We start from the raw sequence: 18,045 nt of genomic DNA, 5'->3' as shown, positions 1-18,045 counted from the left end.
TAGTTATTTCAGCCGCAAAAGTAATTTTGCTATTACAGATTTACTACAGCACAGTACCAACCTCTATCTAGGGATTCTTAGTACACCTTGAGCAAAAATGTCACGGATTCTTGTTATTTATTGACTAATGCTAAAGAAAAAGTAAAGTTATTAATTTACACAAATTCAAGACTCTATTTACAATAACAGTGATAAAATTCAAAGTTTTCGGAGTAACTATTGATTTTCTCAAGTACTGTAAATTATTTTATACTTCAGGTAAAATAATAATATTTAATTTTCGACATTTAAAATTTTGTATTATTGAATAAATTTAAAACGTCTATATTTTTTTAGCTGCGGAAATAAATTTGTTTAAATAAATAGTATTTGAAAATAATTTTCAACAATGGAACTTTTATTTGGAAAACGAATTACACCGGAGGAAATGCTTCGTAAAAATCAACGAGCATTGAATAAAGCAATGAGAGATCTAGATCGTGAGAGAATGAGAATGGAACAGCAAGAAAAACAAATAATAGCCAATATTAAAAAATTGGCTAAAGATGGACAAATGGTATTGTCATGCAGTTTGATTGCCATTAGTTTTTAAATTTTAAAACCTAAAGTAATTTTCCGTATTTTATTTTTCTAGGATTCTGTTAAAATTATGGCTAAAGATTTAGTAAGAACCAGAAGATATGTCAGAAAATTTATGCTGATGAAAGCTAACATACAAGCAGTGTCACTAAAGATACAAACGTTAAAATCACAAAATACTATGGCCAATGCTATGAAAGGTGTCACCAGAGCGATGCAGAATATGAATAAGTGAGAAATTGATTGTTAATTAATAATTGTTCATTATTTTATACTTATGTTCACTTTTCAGACAGTTAAATTTACCTCACATACAAAAAATACTCCAAGAGTTTGAAAAACAATCTGAAATAATGGATATGAAAGAAGAAATTATGAATGATGCTATAGATACTGCAATAGATAATGAAGACGACGAAGAAGAGAGGTAAATTTTTTTTTTTCATTTTATTTAAATAGTATCTAGTTAAATAAGTTGGCAAAATTGATGGTTATTAGGTAGATTTCTTTAGAAATCGGTCTATTGCAATGGGTCTCATGATCCAATTATCAGATAATTTTGCCACCATAAATATTACTTTTGCTCATTGGTTTATTTTGACTGATGTATAAAAATGATGATTATTTCAATTTTAGTGATGCGGTTGTAGCACAAGTTTTAGACGAACTTGGTCTCCAATTAACCGACCAACTATCGGGATTGCCCTCAGCATCTGGCTCTTTAAGTGTCGCTGGTTCAAAACAACCAATAGCAGCAGCGGCTGGTGCTGGTGGAGAAGATGCTACGAGTCCGAGTGGAAATGTTCCAGATGCAGATGCAGATCTTCACGCGAGATTAGAAAACCTTCGAAGAGAGTAAAAAGTTAACGAAATATTTTGAAAGTTACATAGTAATTATTATATATTTTTTGACGCCGCTTTTTACTATTTTCATTCTTTTATAATCTAAGAAATTTTACTAAAATTAAAAATATATTAATTTTGTTTTTAATGATTCCTATATTGGGTCCCAGTTTGAACGTCTTCTTGGCCTGTAAAAAAAGAGTTCATTCTGTACCAGTCGTAAATACTAATTGTTACAGTTAACGAGTCTAATGCTATGAAAATTTAACGTTTCCAAAGAGATAAAGTAAATAATACAGTGTGGGTTAAATTCTAGCAACACAAATGCAGAAGAGCGCAAAATTTATTGTGGATAGATGGTGGAAAAAAAAGTCTGGCAACGTATTAATTAATAAAACTAATGCTTAACTTTTTTTAATTGAATTTCTCTTTATTATAAACTTATAATTAAGAAAAATGTATAGTTGGATTAATTACTGCAAATAAAATTTATTAATTATCATGGTTATTTAAATATTTGCATTAATTATTTTTCAATTTACTCATAGAAAACTTCTTTCGTTGATTACCTCCGTATGTTTACAAATATGATAGGGTAGAGGTACCGTTTTTGAACACTGTCCAGTTTCGGAGACGAAATTTAAAATAAAATAATTTGTAAAAGACGTAACTACATAGAATAAGATTTTTTAGTGCCTGTTACTTATTATCATTTACAAACTGATGTCAAATTCTCCAACTAAATATTTTCGGCTTCAATTATACATTTCAATAGATTGGCTACGAGAGATTTCTTACCAGGTAACTGGCTCCCTCTGTCTGGTTTCAATATTTGAAATTGGGAGACCAGGCAACAATGATTACAAGAGTATACCATCTTGTTAACAACTGTATTCTAAGAGGGTTTTAGTGTTAAAAACAAATTCAAATGTTAAGTGTTAAATTACTTTATTTGAACAATAGCCTGATGGTCACTTAGATGAAGAATAAAAACAATTAAAAAACAAAAATAATAAATAAGCAAAATGAAAACAGCTTTCATGGTGGCAGAGAAGCCGTCTCTAGCTGCATCTTTAGCGGCGATTTTAAGTAATGGACACTGTTCAACTAGAAAAGGTAGGTTAATACAATGTTTATTTTGACATTGACAGATCATTTTAAAATAAATAGATTCATTTAATCTGGATTACATATTTTTAGGAATGAATGGATCATGTTCAGTACATGAATGGGTTGGACAATTTAAATCAGAAACTGTTAATTTCAAAATGACTTCAGTTTGTGGTCATGTTATGAGTTTTGATTTTGTGGGTAAATATAATAGTTGGGATAAAGTTGATCCAGTAAGTATTTACTATCAAATATGTTTTTTTGTCTTCGATATTTTCTGCTTCGGTCAATTGGTCTGGAAGCAGATTATTCCCCCATTTTCTTTTATCACTTAACGGAGGATGACCTAGCACAGTGACATGGGAAAACCACAAAGAAAACTCATGTCAGTACAGTTGGTGATAGACCAAGTTCCAATGATCGCTGAAATGTCAAATTTCACAATACTGGGTCCCTTATTCAAAAGTTTCCATAGAATCCACTCAAATGGGTCAAAAACCGCATAGAAACCAATAGACTTTCTATAGAGCCTTTAACCCCCTGGCGACAGTGATTTCGTTCGAGCCCGACGCATTGCTAAGCTGTAACCTGTCCAAGTAGTGACGGGTGACCCGTCTTTCCCACTAAATATCGGTAATCACCAGAGCTCTATGCTGACTGTACGGCTATCACTGTCGTCTATATAACTTACTTCCCCATCCTATTTTTCTTCACCTAAAACCCCTTTCGAGAAAAATTTCGTGAATACTGAACGGCGTATTTTTTGAATATAAGGTTCAAAAATTTATTTAACGAGTGATTATTTTGTACTTGTAGGTTGAATTGTTCTCGTGTCCGATAGAAAAAAAAGAAGCCGTACCAAAGTTGAAAATTCCAGCATTTCTCGTCAAAGAGGGATCAAATTGTGATTATTTAATTTTATGGTTAGATTGTGACAAAGAAGGTGAAAATATTTGTTTCGAAGTTATACATGCTATTCAACTAGGAATGTCACGGCCGTTCAATCCGAATGTAATAAAATATTAAGAGTGAATCTCTCCCATAATAAACTTTGCAGAAAGTACTTAGAAATCATAATAAATTCACTACTTTTCTGTATTTTATTCCTCAGAATATATGGAGAGCACATTTTTCAGCAATTACCGATCGTGATATCAAATTCGCATTAGCTAATCTTACTAAGCCAAATGAAAATGAAGCTAAAAGTGTTGATGCACGTCAAGAACTAGATTTACGAATTGGTTGTGCTTTTACTCGATTTCAAACTAAATTCTTTCAAGTACGAAATGAGATATTTAGATTTTATTCATTGTATATTTAATGATTTTATTTCATATAAAAATTTTAGGGTAAATATGGTGACTTAGATGCTTCATTGATATCTTACGGACCATGTCAAACACCAACATTAGGATTTTGTGTCCAACGACACGATGAAATTTCAACCTTTAAACCAGACCCTTACTGGATGTTACAAGTTACTATAAAATTGTCAGATAGTCTAGACTTGGTTCTTAACTGGGATAGAAATCGTTTGTTTGACAAAGAAGTTGCCAATTCATTTCTTAATCTTGTTAAGGAACATAACGAGGCAACGTAAGATTTATTTTCTTAAAAATATTAAACCTTAAAATATTAAGTAGTGATAAAATTTTCGCGCCTAATCATATGATGACATAATTAGACTACTCTGAAAACCTCGAAAAAAATAACTACATTTTTTTGCAGAGTCGTCAGTGTTCAAAATACAGAGAAAATAAAACCACGTCCAATAGCATTGAATACTGTTGAGTTGATGAGAACTTCGAGCTCTGGATTAGGTATGGGACCACATTACGCAATGCAAATAGCCGAGCGTCTTTATATTCAAGGCTATATCAGTTACCCACGTACTGAAACTACATCTTATCCAGAGAACTTTGATTTGTTGTAAGAAAAAATTTCCATTCTTTCAACAGTAGATTGTAGATTATAATAGATTATAATATAATACTGTTTGATTAGGAACTTAATGTATATCCTAATGACCAAGTTCTAATAAAATTATAATTTTCCCAGAGCAACATTAAAACAGCAACGCAACTCTCCTGATTGGGGTGAAGATGTAAGAAAAATATTAGAAACTGGAATAAACCACCCGAGAAAAGGTCATGATGCTGGTGATCATCCCCCAATCACGCCAATGAAAGCCGCTACGAGGAATGATTTAGATGGAGATAATTGGAGGGTCTATGATTATATCACTCGACATTTTATTGCAACGGTAGTGATTATAATGACAAAAAAATTAATTATGATTAATGAACGATTACTTTATTTTGTAGGTTGCGCCCGATTGCAGATATTTAAGTACAACCGTAAAATTTAAAATTGGAATAGAATCATTTTCAATCGTCGGTCGAACGATAATCGATCCTGGCTACACAAGTTTATTGACATGGCAATCGATAAATGATAAAAGTAACCTGCCACAATTCTATCGTGGTGATAAGTATAATATCAGTGATGTTAAACTAGTAGAATGTTTTACACAACCACCAGATTATCTAACGGAATCAGAATTGATCACTTTAATGGAAAAGCATGGTATTGGTACCGATGCATCAATTCCAGTGCACATTAATAACATTTGCACGAGAAATTACGTGACAGTTATCACAGGCAGAAAACTTGCTCCAACATCTCTTGGGATCGTCCTTGTTCATGGATACCAGAAGGTATTTACTATTTAGGTTTCCGGTTCTAAGTCTTAGTAAGCTCTTCTGATTGCCACCAAGAACACTCGTATCGGTTGGTTCGTTCCAAAGATGTCGGAAAAATTATTTTATTTTTTTAGTGAAATATATGTTCTATCGTGTCTAACAGTTTTTTGAGCTCGAGGAGAAGGAATTTTTTTTCATTCGCTTCTATGCACTAGTGATCTTTTCGTAGACATGCCTGATACTCTCGAGGCCTCCAAACATCCTAGACACCTTAATTTTGATCGGGTTCCCGTCTAAGAAATTCTATAGAAAATTTAGCTCTGTAAAATTGTTTTTCGCCAAGTTATCATTTTATGTTTGACCAATAATATAAACTGTTATGAAAGTTTAATAACGAGAATAATATTTTTAGATTGATCCAGAGCTGGTACTACCAACGATGAGATCAGCAGTTGAAGAACAGCTTAATTTGATCGCTGTAGGACAGGCAAATTACAATGCAGTCCTCGATCATACCGTAGAAATATTCAAACAAAAATTCCATTATTTCGTATCAAACATTGAGGGAATGGATCAATTATTCGAAGTATCATTTTCTCCTTTATCAGCAACAGGGAAAGCATTATCTCGGTGTGGTAAATGCCGGCGTTATATGAAATACATTCAAACAAAGCCATCACGATTACATTGCGCTAATTGTAATGAAACTTATAATTTGCCGCAAAATGGTAATATCCGTATCTATAAAGAATTGAAGTGTCCATTAGATGATTTTGAGTTGCTATCATGGTCAACGGGTACACGAGGCAAGAGTTTTACATTCTGTCCTTATTGTTATAACAATCCACCATTTCGAGATATGAAGAAAGGTAATTTAGGATGTAACTCTTGTACTCATCCCACTTGTCCACATGGATTGAATTCTAATGGGGTATCTAGTTGTTTGGAATGTGATCATGGTATATTAGTGCTGGACCCTTCGTCGGCGCCCAAATGGAAATTGGGGTGTAATCGCTGTGATGTTATAATCCACTTTTTCGAGAATGCTCACAAAGTAACTGTCGATCCTGGCGTATGTTGTGAATGTGGCGCCCAACTAATAGCCGTCGAATATAAATCAGATAAAAGTAAATTACCTAACGAAGCTACAGAAATGACAGGATGTGTATTTTGTACCCCAGTTTTTACACAATTAATTGAAAAACATCGAGCTGTTGCATCGAAACCTGTTATAACTCGCTCACGTGGTCATTCCACTAAAAGCCGTGGTCGAGGCAAATCTAGACCACCGAGAGATAAAATGGCACAACTAGCAGCTTATTTTGTATAAACGGTTTACCGGTTTTACAAACTAAGTTTTCTTTCTACTTTTCGAATTCTAATGTTATATTAATGTGCATAAAAAAATATAATATTTAATCGAAATAAAAATTGATACTGATCAATATAAAAACCGCAGGTCACTAAAAGCCTCATTGTTATAAAAAAATTCAAAATGCTGTTTATAAATATCCTAACCTAAAAAAGAAGATCATATTCAACTACTCCTACAACTTTGAAAAATTTTAGCTTCTCATTTTTTAATTTTCTCAAAGAAGTAATCCTTTCTTCGCGATTAGTGGCCAAGAAGATATTGGTGTGGTTACCGTATACAGAACAAAAATTATCGACTGCAGGTAAATATTCTTGATTCAAGAAATTTTTTTTTAGAACCTCAATTTTCTGGGATAAAGTAAAAATCTCTGAGCAAGACGAATTCTCTTGGTTCAAGAAAACGTTTGTCTTTCAAAATATGTTCTTGACTCAAGATAACTCTTTTTAACTCCTTATAAACTTATAACTTTTTATAACTTTTTTTCTGTGTAGAAATCCCTGATTAAAAAAAACGATTCACTCAATGCTGAAATATATATATATATATAGTAGTAAAATTGAATCGTTTTGAATCGTTTCTTTTAATCAGGGACAACATTATGACTGAATATAATACCAATGACAGAATCAATCATTCATTTGATGACTTTAATTTCGTGAACTTTATAAAGACAATCAACTTCATTTAAAAATCGGTAGTTTTGTGAGATTGCAAAAAATTTTTACTTGCCCTAAATAATTTTTCGCATTATGCATCAAAACGAACATTTTCTAGAGCTAAGAAAAAATTTTTCGCGGCGTAAAAAAATATTTCATTTTATTTCACACTAAAAAATTTTTCTTGTGCCAAGAAATACTTTTTTTCTGTGTACTAAATATTAAAAACCATGAGTAATACAAATATTCAGAGCATTAATGAATATCAAAAATTAAATCGTTTTTAATCCTCATTTGTATTTTCTAATCAGGGATTCTGTTTGCTTGCATCCAATAATTATTCCGTTTTTTTTTTATGCTCCACATTTCGTCTTCCCTCTTACTCTCGTGTCGTAATATTCTATTTTTAAAATAACTTCATTTGAAATAAAAGACTAAAAGTCAAAAAAATTTATTGCAATTTTTTTTGCCAGTTTTCCGCTGAGGTTTATTGCGATCGATTTAATCAGACAACTCACTCCTGAATTTCCCGTTAAAGCTCATGCTGGTTCAACAATCGAATATCTGATTTTTGCTTGATACCGTACATACTCATATGTGATTCAAGTGCGTATGCGTGTCCATGGGTAGTGATGGCGGCGATTCATGGAGTCAAGAGCAAGCAGATTAGCAATAAGAGGGAGTTGAAGAAAAGGGAGGGGTCGTAGTGATTGTATAGAAGTCAGTATTCGCAGGATTATTGAACTTAGTGTACATACTCCAAGTATGAGTAGTGTTTTTAATGTAACTCTGAGATTCTCATGGTTAAGTGATGCCTGCAATCCGTAGAAATTTCAAGTGGCTTTCGAATGAATTTAAATTATTATTAGAATTAAATTTTATATATAATAAATAAACTATTTAATGGAATTCCAAAGAACTTTAAAATTTTAAATTACCAAACTAATAAACTAATGTTAGTAAACTTTTCGCGCAGTAAATTTAAATACTTTATTATGGTTACGTCCATCGTCATGATTTCACAATAAATAAATGTCTGGTCATAAATCGTTTGAATAAAATTACTTCGTTTTATATAAATTTTAAAAATTAACCTCTTCCAGCAGATGACTCAGTATCTTTTAATTAAAAATGTTTGAAATAAATTTGAAATTTAAAATTTATTGTATGGAAATTTGTAAAGTATCCAGTTTTGAATAAAAACATTTTTGATTAAAAATGACGTAAAGAATAATGACTTTTTATTAGTCAATATTTATTGAAGGATGTACAAACCGTTTTGGATTAAGCAAACAATAATTTATTATATTTTTTTCGGATGTTTTCAAATAGTGGTTAATTCTGACATTTACTCGAAAAACTTGGGTAGTTTTAAATTACTTTGCAATGTCACCAATTATGGCAAAGAATTAAATTGTCGTGGAATCGGTCTTCAAAGTGTCGAACAAGTTTTTAAAAATCGTCTTTCGCAATCGTCGATAATTAATATTACAAAAGTGTAAGTAAAAATTTACATTTAAATTCTTTAACTATAACCTTAAAAAATTGAAATCAAAGCTTTCATTTAAAATAATAGAGAAATAAAAAATTTAAAAAACAATTTATACACAGAAACTAAAATTAGTTATAAATTTAGTTTTATTTATTTTATTTCTTGTTGAAAAATGAGAAAAAAGTGAATATTGATTTCAGTTTTATTTTTAAGGTTAGATATTTAAACAGTAAATTTTCTTTACTTACTTGTATTTAAAGTAACTGAAAAACTTGACTAATTTTTAAAATTAAATAAGATTTCTTTTTCTGTCAGGGAAGTCGCTAAATCAGATTTTAAAGTTTAAAAAAATATTGAAAATATGAAATTTTAAATAATTTAATAGTCATTTTATAAAAATGTTTTAGGACAGACTGGGCACGATGCCCCCTTCCCCCTCCTAAGTCGCTAATTTTTTATGATACCGAAATTAGCCGAAGCCTAATAATTTTAAGATCTTTTTAAACACGATAAATTTAAACAAAAATATTTTAGAAAATTGTACCCACAGTATTTTCATTTTCTACATGTGCATATTTTCAACTTTTTAGTTTTTTATATTAAAAATCCGAAAATTGTCTGCTATCTTTAGGATCATACTTTTTTTTTTCGGGTACGATGGATTCCTTCCAAAAAATAATAAAAAAATTTTGTAAAATTTTTAAAAATTGCATCTTTTCATTTTTACCTTAATTCAATAAATCATTAATTATCTCTTGTAAGAATGATTACTTAAATTTTAAAAATTTTTCAAAAACTTGGTTTCTGATTCATTATTTTTGAATTTACGTTCTATTTCCTTTTACATTATCATCGTTGCTTCTTCTAGCTTATTTCGTAATTAAAAATCTATATCTACTGAAATTTTTTAGCTCGTTGATAATCAAAAATTCTAAGGTCCATATTCGCAAAGTCAGTTAAGCCGATGACTGGAGTTTATCTCAATTAAATGCGAGTAGCATTGATACCAATTGAAATAACATGAATGAATCTCTAGACTATACCTATAATATATACTAGTATATCAGAATCTCTAATCTGTCATCCTGCTGTTTTATTTGTTTCATAAGCAGGAAAGTAGGGGATAGGAATCCCCCACTACATGATTCAATGAAGTGAGAACTTTATGCGCATTTATGTATACTAACAGATAAATGAAGATATACAATCATATATTATATTTCTCTACTTTTAATAAGACATCCGTTAATTATTATTTTTTATTTGGCGCCCCTTGGAATCATAAAAAAAAATATCCTAGGATTAAATATTCAAATATTATCATTCGCAGTTTTATGAATATTTTATGCTCAAATTGATATGGGTTTATATTGAAAACAAGATTTCAAACTATTGAAGCGAACCGAATCATTAAATTTTTTTACAATTACCAGTGAAAAAATCAACATGAATAGAAAACGTACACAGAGAGAAAATTATGGTAACTGTTCCTAGTACGTTTATGAAATATCATCCTATACCGTTATGGTAATGATTACTTGGGATTATGGGATATAGACCCATATTTTCTGGGAAAAGTTTCCATAAGTATGGGAACAATTCCTGTCATTATGGTAACAGTTTACATATCACATGTGAAAGAATCATGGTAATGATTCCATACTCATAGGAATAGTTCCCACAAGCAAATAGTAACCGATCCTATAACCACATTGTAATAGTTCCTAAGTGTATATGGGAATAAGCCCTATATATTATGGTAACTATTCCTATAATATTATTGTAAACATAACCATCATATCATGGTAATGGTTACCATAATATTATGGTAATGATTACCATGATTCTATAGGAACTATTCCGATACCATATGGGAATTATACCCCTAATTATAGGAATAATTACCATAGTATATATGGATGCCGTTCCTATAATCAAAATTTGAAAAAAACCGGTTGCCATGCAGTATGGGAACCATTCCCATAATATGTTGAAACTGTTACCATAATTTTCTCTCCGTGTAACGTTACATTTTTTAACAGTTCCAAAAGTATCGAATACTTAAGTAAACAGTTTAATATTGATCGAGTGATCCCGAATCAAAGCGAGTGAGTATAAGCTGAAGTATGGATACTAGGTAAGTTTCGAAGATATGGATAAAATATCTCTGGTAAGTGTAAGTATGCCCGTGAAGCATGTAGCAAGTACGAGTCCGCGAGTTTTGGTACATGGTACATGGAGTACATTTGAATTTGTATGTGAATACAAGTGGTGTTATATGACCCTAGCGGATTTGAATTTCGGTAAAATACGGTAATTTACCATAATTCGGATCCATCAGGGAAGATATCTGGCCAAGTCACGAATAATGGCCAAAGTATCGTGCCTCGTTCGCGATGCTTGGAGAAGCCAAAAATTAAAGCTGAGTCTGAATTTCACGAGGAGTGGCACCATGGGAAGATCTTTGATAGTACGTTTTGTCACGAGCCTATTCGTTTGTTGTCAAGATCTGGATGAGATAAGGGAGGTATTTTATCAACGACAAGTAACGTGTTCTAATATTTTTGATATAATTTACAATCTCATGTTGTGTAAAGTCTAAATAAAAATCTTTATCATCATTTTTAATATTTGTACTCATTTGTAGTCAAGTTCATTCACACTTTCGCCAAATCTATTTTATTTTCATTTTACACTTTAAAATTCGATATCTTATCGAAAGTCTTCGATAGCAAAAATAGAATTGTTAAATAAATGTCCTTTTTAGTAATCCTATAATAAATAAGGATGAAGTGATTATACTTAATATTGCTATAACTATTTTAGATACGAATGTTGATTTGGAGTAACAATGAACTAAATTTGGAATTTAATCTACAACTCAGAATTGGTTTCAACATGCCATTGATTACGTCAAATATAATATAAGAGGACACGAAACTTCAATTGTCAAGGAAATGAAAATGAAAAGCAAGTAAGGATGGCGTGTGAACTTGATTCTTGTGACCATCATAACAATATGGATTTTTTCCGATATCAAACATATAACTATAATGTAATGTCAAAAATAATGTACTTAAAATTTTACCTTTATTGCTAATGAAAAAGTATCACTCTCATCATGAATAAAATAATTTTGTTTTTATGAATTTTGTTATTTGTTATAATTTGTAAACCTGGGAATTTTGAATGTCCTGTGATATTATAATCATACATTCGAACATCGATGCTGATATTGTCATATTACTGTCCACTCAGGCACAACTTACTCTTAACAAACCTTCGTTATCCAGAAAAGGGCAAAGGTTTAATAAATTGCTATTATTTAAAAGACTATTACGTTAACGATGTTTAATGATGGCTGCGATTTCAATTGTTTTGTACTAGACGTACAATTTTTTTGGAGGCTTCATTTAACAAAGCAACAAATATGTTTTCTTGATACCTAACATCATGGTTCATTTCCAAACTGCGAGCTATGATGCGCTTTTTCTTCTTGCTGTTTGATTATTGGTTGCGAAGACCAATCAGAATCCTTTTAAATTAACCAGACTGGATCGTGTCTCCAAATTCTTCAGGGAAAGGCTCTATGGATACTAAGTCAGCTGGGTTTTAGTGAGTTCGTCCGTGTTGCCATGTGACATGTTTTTGGTTTAAATTTTAAAAATTCTATTGGCTTCAAAAGATTTCGGTAAATGAAAAGTTGATCTATCGTAGTGCGATCATCTAGTTAGTCCAGAAGCGAATTCTTCAGTAATTTTAAGAAATTTCTTCAGAAATTTTTAGTAGATGTATATAATTTCCGATCAAGTGGATGGAAAAATTAGAATCTTATTAACAGAGAATACCTGGTAGAAGAGAAACAAGTCAGGAGAAAAAATTCCATGGAGCGTAAAAGTAAATGCAATTTTAGATCTAGCAGGTACAGAAAACAGCAGAAATGGGCCTTAGTTTCAATGGGTACACAAAGTAACAACAGTAACCACACGTTTTATGTTAGAATTTAAGTTCCCCTAATTACAGTACATTCTTAAGACATAGTCAATTCTATGGTGTTATTATTGGCCAGCTCTCGGCAGATTGATTTTTCCGTATTCATTGTATAATAGTCGTGTATTATGACAATACTGAAAATTAGTACGGCTATGCTCTGGTAAACTACGAAACATTTCGCGAAATTCACCGTAGGGTTATCGTATTAGTTTTCGGTATTGCCACCATAGTACAGGGCAATGATACTGTAAAATACCGCAAAACCAGATTCGCCAGGGCGATAGAAACTAAATTTTGTACTGTAAATGCTGTGATATTTCTAAAACTGTTACAAGAACGCTATTGTAACCTTAAAATTGAAATGAAATGTTTGAAATACAATCACTTTTTTATAAAAAGTCAAATTTAAAATAAGTTTGACAGTAGATAGTAAAAAAAACGATATTTTGCTTAGTTTTCTATCGATTTTTTTCACTGCAGCAAATAATGCAATACTTATTCTATTTATAGGGAGTTGGATGATAATTACCTCACAGAACTTCCAAGTGTTATCAAATTTCTGCAAAATTTGGAAGATTTGTAAGTGATTATATATTTTACAACAACTTACGCTGTGTTTCAAAAATGCTTTATGAAATGAATCACTTTGATGGTTAAGTTTTCAATTTTTGCAGATCAATTGCCAACAATGAAATCCAGCAACTCGATTCGAAAGCCTTTAGTGGTAATCCTCACATTACTTCAATAGATTTAAGAGGGAATCCCATTAAAAAAATTCATGTTCAAACTTTTCAAAATCTTGCTAAATTACGTAAACTGCAAGTATAGACAATATGTTCACAATAATTATTGCCTCAATGATAAAAAGGTGGAAAATCTGATTTATTTAAATTTCAGGATTTTGTCCAATGTCAAAGAGCTAATGAATTTTCCAAATTTCAATGGAACGAAATCTTTGGAAATATTGAAATTAGATCGTGCATCTCTAACAACCGTTCCTGATTATCTTTGCGTCCAGTGCCCTAATTTGAAAAGTTTGTAAGTAATGGTTGACTTATTGAACATTTATTGACTTTTAGCAGTGTTTTAAAATTTCACTTATAGAATGCCGCTGAATTTTGTCGGAAATTTGTACTCAAATTTACTAATACGATTCTTTTTTCATTTTCAGGAATCTTGAATCCAATCTTCTAACAGCAGTTCCTAATTTAAAAGATTGCCGAAATTTACGAGTTTTGTAAGTAGCTTAATCAAAGAACTTTTACATCATTCTATAACGTTTGCTTATCAATTGCTACTAGGAATTTTTCATTGTTATCATTGACAATCTCTTTTTTTTTCTAGAAACTTAGCCCACAATAATATTTTCGCTATAACTGGCAACCAATTTGCAACTTTGAAGTTACTACATGATCTTCTGCTGTCTGCGAATAAAATTAAAATTTTACCATTCAATGCATTCATTGGATTGGAAAATCTTCAAGTATTGTAAGTTATATATATTTACTCCAATCGTATTTTTATCCTATGCAATCTATTGTATGATGCGTTAGTGAACTTTGAATCATAATGGATTATTTGAAATTCGCGCCAATGATATAGATGGGCAGCGCCTATCGAACTATAAATTAGTGATTCCCTCGTTTTCATTTTTGTAATAGTTTACATGGTGGACGGTTTCATGCCATAGACGGTTTAATACCGTCTAATAAATTACGATTTTATAACAAACGTATGAGAAACCTTGAAATCACTTTTTAGATTACGCATATTTCAGTCAATGAATTTGTCTAAAAATAATTTGTAATTAATATTTTTTTTAAGGGATTTGAGTTAGGGAGCTGTTTAGTCTTAGGACACTAATTGGAGTATGAGATTAAATTATATTATATTTTTAGGGATTTGGAGAGTAATGGGATCGAAACGATTGATCCTAACGCCTTCAGCAGTTGTGGAAAACTTAAAGACTTGTAAGTTTTAATATCCATAAAATCTTAATCATCAACCCTTATTGAAAAGTTATCATAGAATCCAGATGGGTCGAAAATTGCATAGAAACCAACAGACTTGTACTGATTTCTATGCGGAATTAATGAGAATTTTTAAGTATATTAATATATTTAAAACTCTTACAGGAATCTGGGAAATAATGTGTTTTCTACACTACCCATCAATGGTCTTACAAATTTAATGCATTTGAAAACATTTAATAATCCAAAATTAGAAGAATTTCCACCAACAGATTCATTTCCCAGCATAAAAACGATGGTTGTATCATATGCTTATCACTGCTGTGCATTTTTATCAATAAAAACGAACGAGTTTATAGAACAGATTCCAATACATGAATCTGTTCTTTTTCCGACTAACACTGCGAATGAACCTTTGATTTGGAACTCGAGTTTACTCAATGCTTGGATCCAACTACGTAAGTACTACGTTTCAGTACTTACTACACTTCATTAATCGCAAATTAATCTGCCAAGATCTATAAGCATTATTTATAACTCACCATTGCAGAGAATTCAAGTATTAAGCATAAAAGTAATATTAATAAATATTGGAACGATATTGATCTGAATTTTACGCTGAAAAGTGGGATATTGTCGAGTAGTGAAGATTACTTGAAAAATCAAAAAGAAGTATTAGCTATCCCGCAAAAAGAAACGTGGAATGCCATCGAATGTTTACCTCAACCAGGTATACAAAATATAAAAATATAATTTCATATTTTTAACCATTCCATATCTGCCCTGCGATATATAAATGAAAAATCTATTTATTGTAAACGGAATTCCGATCCTTTAAAACATTATTGCATTGATGTAGGCTCTTTGAAAAAGCGTAATAGAATAATTTTATAATTTTCAGGACCTTTTCTACCATGCAGTGACTTATTCGATTGGTGGACACTACGCTGCGGTGTATGGGTAGTTTTTCTTTTGGCATTGCTTGGTAATGGAACTGTAGTTTTCGTTATAGTTTTCTCTAGAACTAAAATGGATGTCCCCAGATTCCTTGTTTGTAATCTTGCTGCCGCTGATTTCTTTATGGGAATATATTTAGGTAATAGTATTTTATAAGATTTTTGTGTCATTCTGTATGAAAACGTTGAAAAATGAAAAAAAATTAAAAATTAAAAATTAAAAATTTATTCCAATACTATTGATTATATTCCATCACATACTACTCGATTGTTCTGAGTTTTTCCAATTGAAGTTTTACTTAAATATCTAAACGTTTTTATTTTCTAGGTTTTCTTGCGGTTGTAGACGCATCGACTCTAGGAAAATTTCAAAAGTACGCTATCCCATGGCAAATGTCGTCTGGTTGTCAACTCGCTGGCTTTCTGGGAGTTCTAAGTTCAGAATTGAGTGTCTATACATTGTCAGTAATTACATTAGAGCGTAATTATGCTATAACACACGCGATCCATCTAAATAAACGTCTGTCTTTAAAAAATGCCGGTTACATCATGAGTATTGGATGGATTTTTTCTCTGACAATGGCCGTCCTTCCTTTTCTGGGTGTATCGGATTATCGCAAGTTTGCTATTTGCCTGCCATTCGAAATTGACGGAACTGCCTCTTTGTCCTATTTGTTATTTTTGATGCTAATCAATGGTATTGCATTTTTAATTCTCATGGGATGCTACCTAAGAATGTACTGTGCGATTCGTGGATCTCAAGCATGGAATTCAAACGATTCAAGAATAGCGAAACGAATGGCTCTGTTGGTATTTACGGATTTCTTATGCTGGTCGCCAATTGCATTTTTTTCACTCACTGCCATATTCGGACTGAAATTAGTATCTCTAGAACAAGCAAAAGTATTTGCTGTTTTTATACTACCGTTCAATTCTTGCTGCAATCCATTTTTGTATGCAATTATGACTAAACAGTTTAAAAAAGACTGTGTATTAATATGCAAAGCTATCGAGGAATCGCGAGTCACTCGAGGAATTGGCAGGTGTCGCCATAGTTCTAATTTTAGCAATCGCCAAACTCCATTCAATACTAATAGTATTGTAGATCGATCATCACGGGATAATCAGATGTTATGTGTCTGTAGTTCACGACACGCAGTAGTAAATTCATCAAAAAGATGGTGTGGGTTAGAAATATTTTGGTCATGTGGCAAAAATAAACATCAACGACGGAATAGAGCTGATCATTACGCTTATAGAATTGCTGAAATTCAACAGAAGCAACATAAAAGAGCCTGTTCAATGTCATCTAGTGAAAATTTTTCATCTTCGCGGTCTGATTCCTGGAGACAAGCGAATCATTGCAGCATCCCACTGAGATTTATAGACTCAAAAAAACACGGATCTTTGTGGCTGATAGCCCGTAAGTCTTCTCACGACTCTAATCTGAGTTCGTCAAGAAATGACTCGTCTAGTTCTGGAGTAACTGCTAGTACGAGTACATGGAAAATTTCACGATCGAGTACATCTTTGGATGTTAGCACGCCAAGACTCACTAGATCTAAGCCCAGATTGACGCGACAGTCAGCCATTCAAGAGCCCGATTCTCTGTTCAGTCCTTCTCGATTCGCTGTGAGACTTCTCGCAGGGATCCCATCAGCTGCTGATATGAACGAACAATTTAAAGATACCGAAAAAAAAATGGAAGAAAGTGAAAATCAAATGAAAAACGATAAAAGGATTATCTATACTGCATAAAATTATATCCAAAAATTAAAATTAACGTTGTAATGATCATATTAGGAATATATTCGCTGTACAGTGTCAGTTTTTTATATTTCCTGCCGTTAAAGATTGAATTTTTAATAGCCATATTGTTACATTGAATGTATTTATTTCCTGTAACATTTATACAGAATTATATACTTTGTAAGCGTTTTGTTGATACTCCGAAAAAGTTTAAAATAAATATCGAAATGTTATATTACAAAAATTCAAATCTATGAACTCTTAAGCAGAAAGTGAAGTGTTTTACTCTCGTGTGATTGTATTTTTATCACACCCCTTGTATTGAGACTAAATAAATGAAATTTTATCATATGAGATATTTTATTAGTTTCCCGAAACCGATTAATTGCCAAGTTTTGATTAAAATGTGATAGATATTAATTAATAAAATTATTAAATAACTTACTTGAAATTTATCAATAATTTTTTTAATTCTCAGTAATTAAATAAATAATAATTGCCGCTTTTTCCACATATTTTTCATAAATCATTAGTATTAATACATGTACTTAAATATTATTGGTTATTTATATTTTATTAATTCATTGATTCATATTTTCTAATAATTTAATTATTTTTAA

General features: G+C 31.3%; 3 protein-coding genes across 5 annotated transcripts; all 3 read left to right on the top strand.

The window, feature by feature from the left end:
- Positions 1 to 73: 73 nt before the first annotated feature.
- On the top strand, positions 74 to 1,936 carry LOC103570228 (charged multivesicular body protein 2a). Its single transcript, XM_008547895.3, has 5 exons — positions 74 to 258; positions 337 to 556; positions 635 to 810; positions 872 to 1,006; positions 1,216 to 1,936. Exons 2-5 carry the CDS (start codon positions 389 to 391, stop codon positions 1,436 to 1,438), a joined length of 702 nt encoding a protein of 233 aa, XP_008546117.1. The 5' UTR covers positions 74 to 258; positions 337 to 388; the 3' UTR covers positions 1,439 to 1,936.
- A 343-nt stretch (positions 1,937 to 2,279) lies between these two features.
- On the top strand, positions 2,280 to 6,655 carry LOC103570230 (DNA topoisomerase 3-beta-1). The gene is made up of 9 exons (XM_008547898.3): positions 2,280 to 2,538; positions 2,623 to 2,765; positions 3,349 to 3,543; positions 3,644 to 3,811; positions 3,881 to 4,128; positions 4,261 to 4,461; positions 4,591 to 4,795; positions 4,857 to 5,249; positions 5,647 to 6,655. The coding sequence occupies exons 1-9, from the start codon at positions 2,448 to 2,450 to the stop codon at positions 6,562 to 6,564; spliced, it is 2,562 nt and encodes an 853-aa protein (XP_008546120.1). The 5' UTR covers positions 2,280 to 2,447; the 3' UTR covers positions 6,565 to 6,655.
- A 174-nt stretch (positions 6,656 to 6,829) lies between these two features.
- On the top strand, positions 6,830 to 17,781 carry LOC103570229 (lutropin-choriogonadotropic hormone receptor). 3 transcript variants are annotated; one of them, XM_008547896.3, is made up of 13 exons: positions 6,830 to 6,910; positions 7,739 to 8,068; positions 8,530 to 8,763; positions 13,261 to 13,329; positions 13,425 to 13,568; positions 13,648 to 13,788; positions 13,922 to 13,987; positions 14,095 to 14,238; positions 14,649 to 14,720; positions 14,886 to 15,178; positions 15,271 to 15,450; positions 15,622 to 15,816; positions 16,005 to 17,781. In XM_008547896.3, exons 2-13 carry the CDS (start codon positions 8,031 to 8,033, stop codon positions 17,432 to 17,434), a joined length of 3,006 nt encoding a protein of 1,001 aa, XP_008546118.1. In that variant the 5' UTR covers positions 6,830 to 6,910; positions 7,739 to 8,030; the 3' UTR covers positions 17,435 to 17,781. The 3 variants fall into 3 exon arrangements, with proteins under 3 accessions (XP_008546118.1, XP_053594088.1, XP_008546119.1); XM_053738113.1 differs by having other exon boundaries at positions 7,739 to 8,220; positions 16,005 to 17,780; XM_008547897.2 differs by lacking the exons at positions 6,830 to 6,910; positions 7,739 to 8,068; positions 8,530 to 8,763; positions 13,261 to 13,329 and having other exon boundaries at positions 13,445 to 13,572.
- The last annotated feature ends 264 nt before the right edge of the window (positions 17,782 to 18,045 follow it).

The sequence above is a fragment of the Microplitis demolitor genome, chromosome 4, assembly GCF_026212275.2.
Source record: "Microplitis demolitor isolate Queensland-Clemson2020A chromosome 4, iyMicDemo2.1a, whole genome shotgun sequence".
NCBI classification, from domain to species: domain Eukaryota; kingdom Metazoa; phylum Arthropoda; class Insecta; order Hymenoptera; family Braconidae; genus Microplitis; species Microplitis demolitor.
The sequence above is the reverse complement of the archived record's forward strand: the minus strand, read 5'-3'. Positions and strand labels throughout refer to the sequence as shown.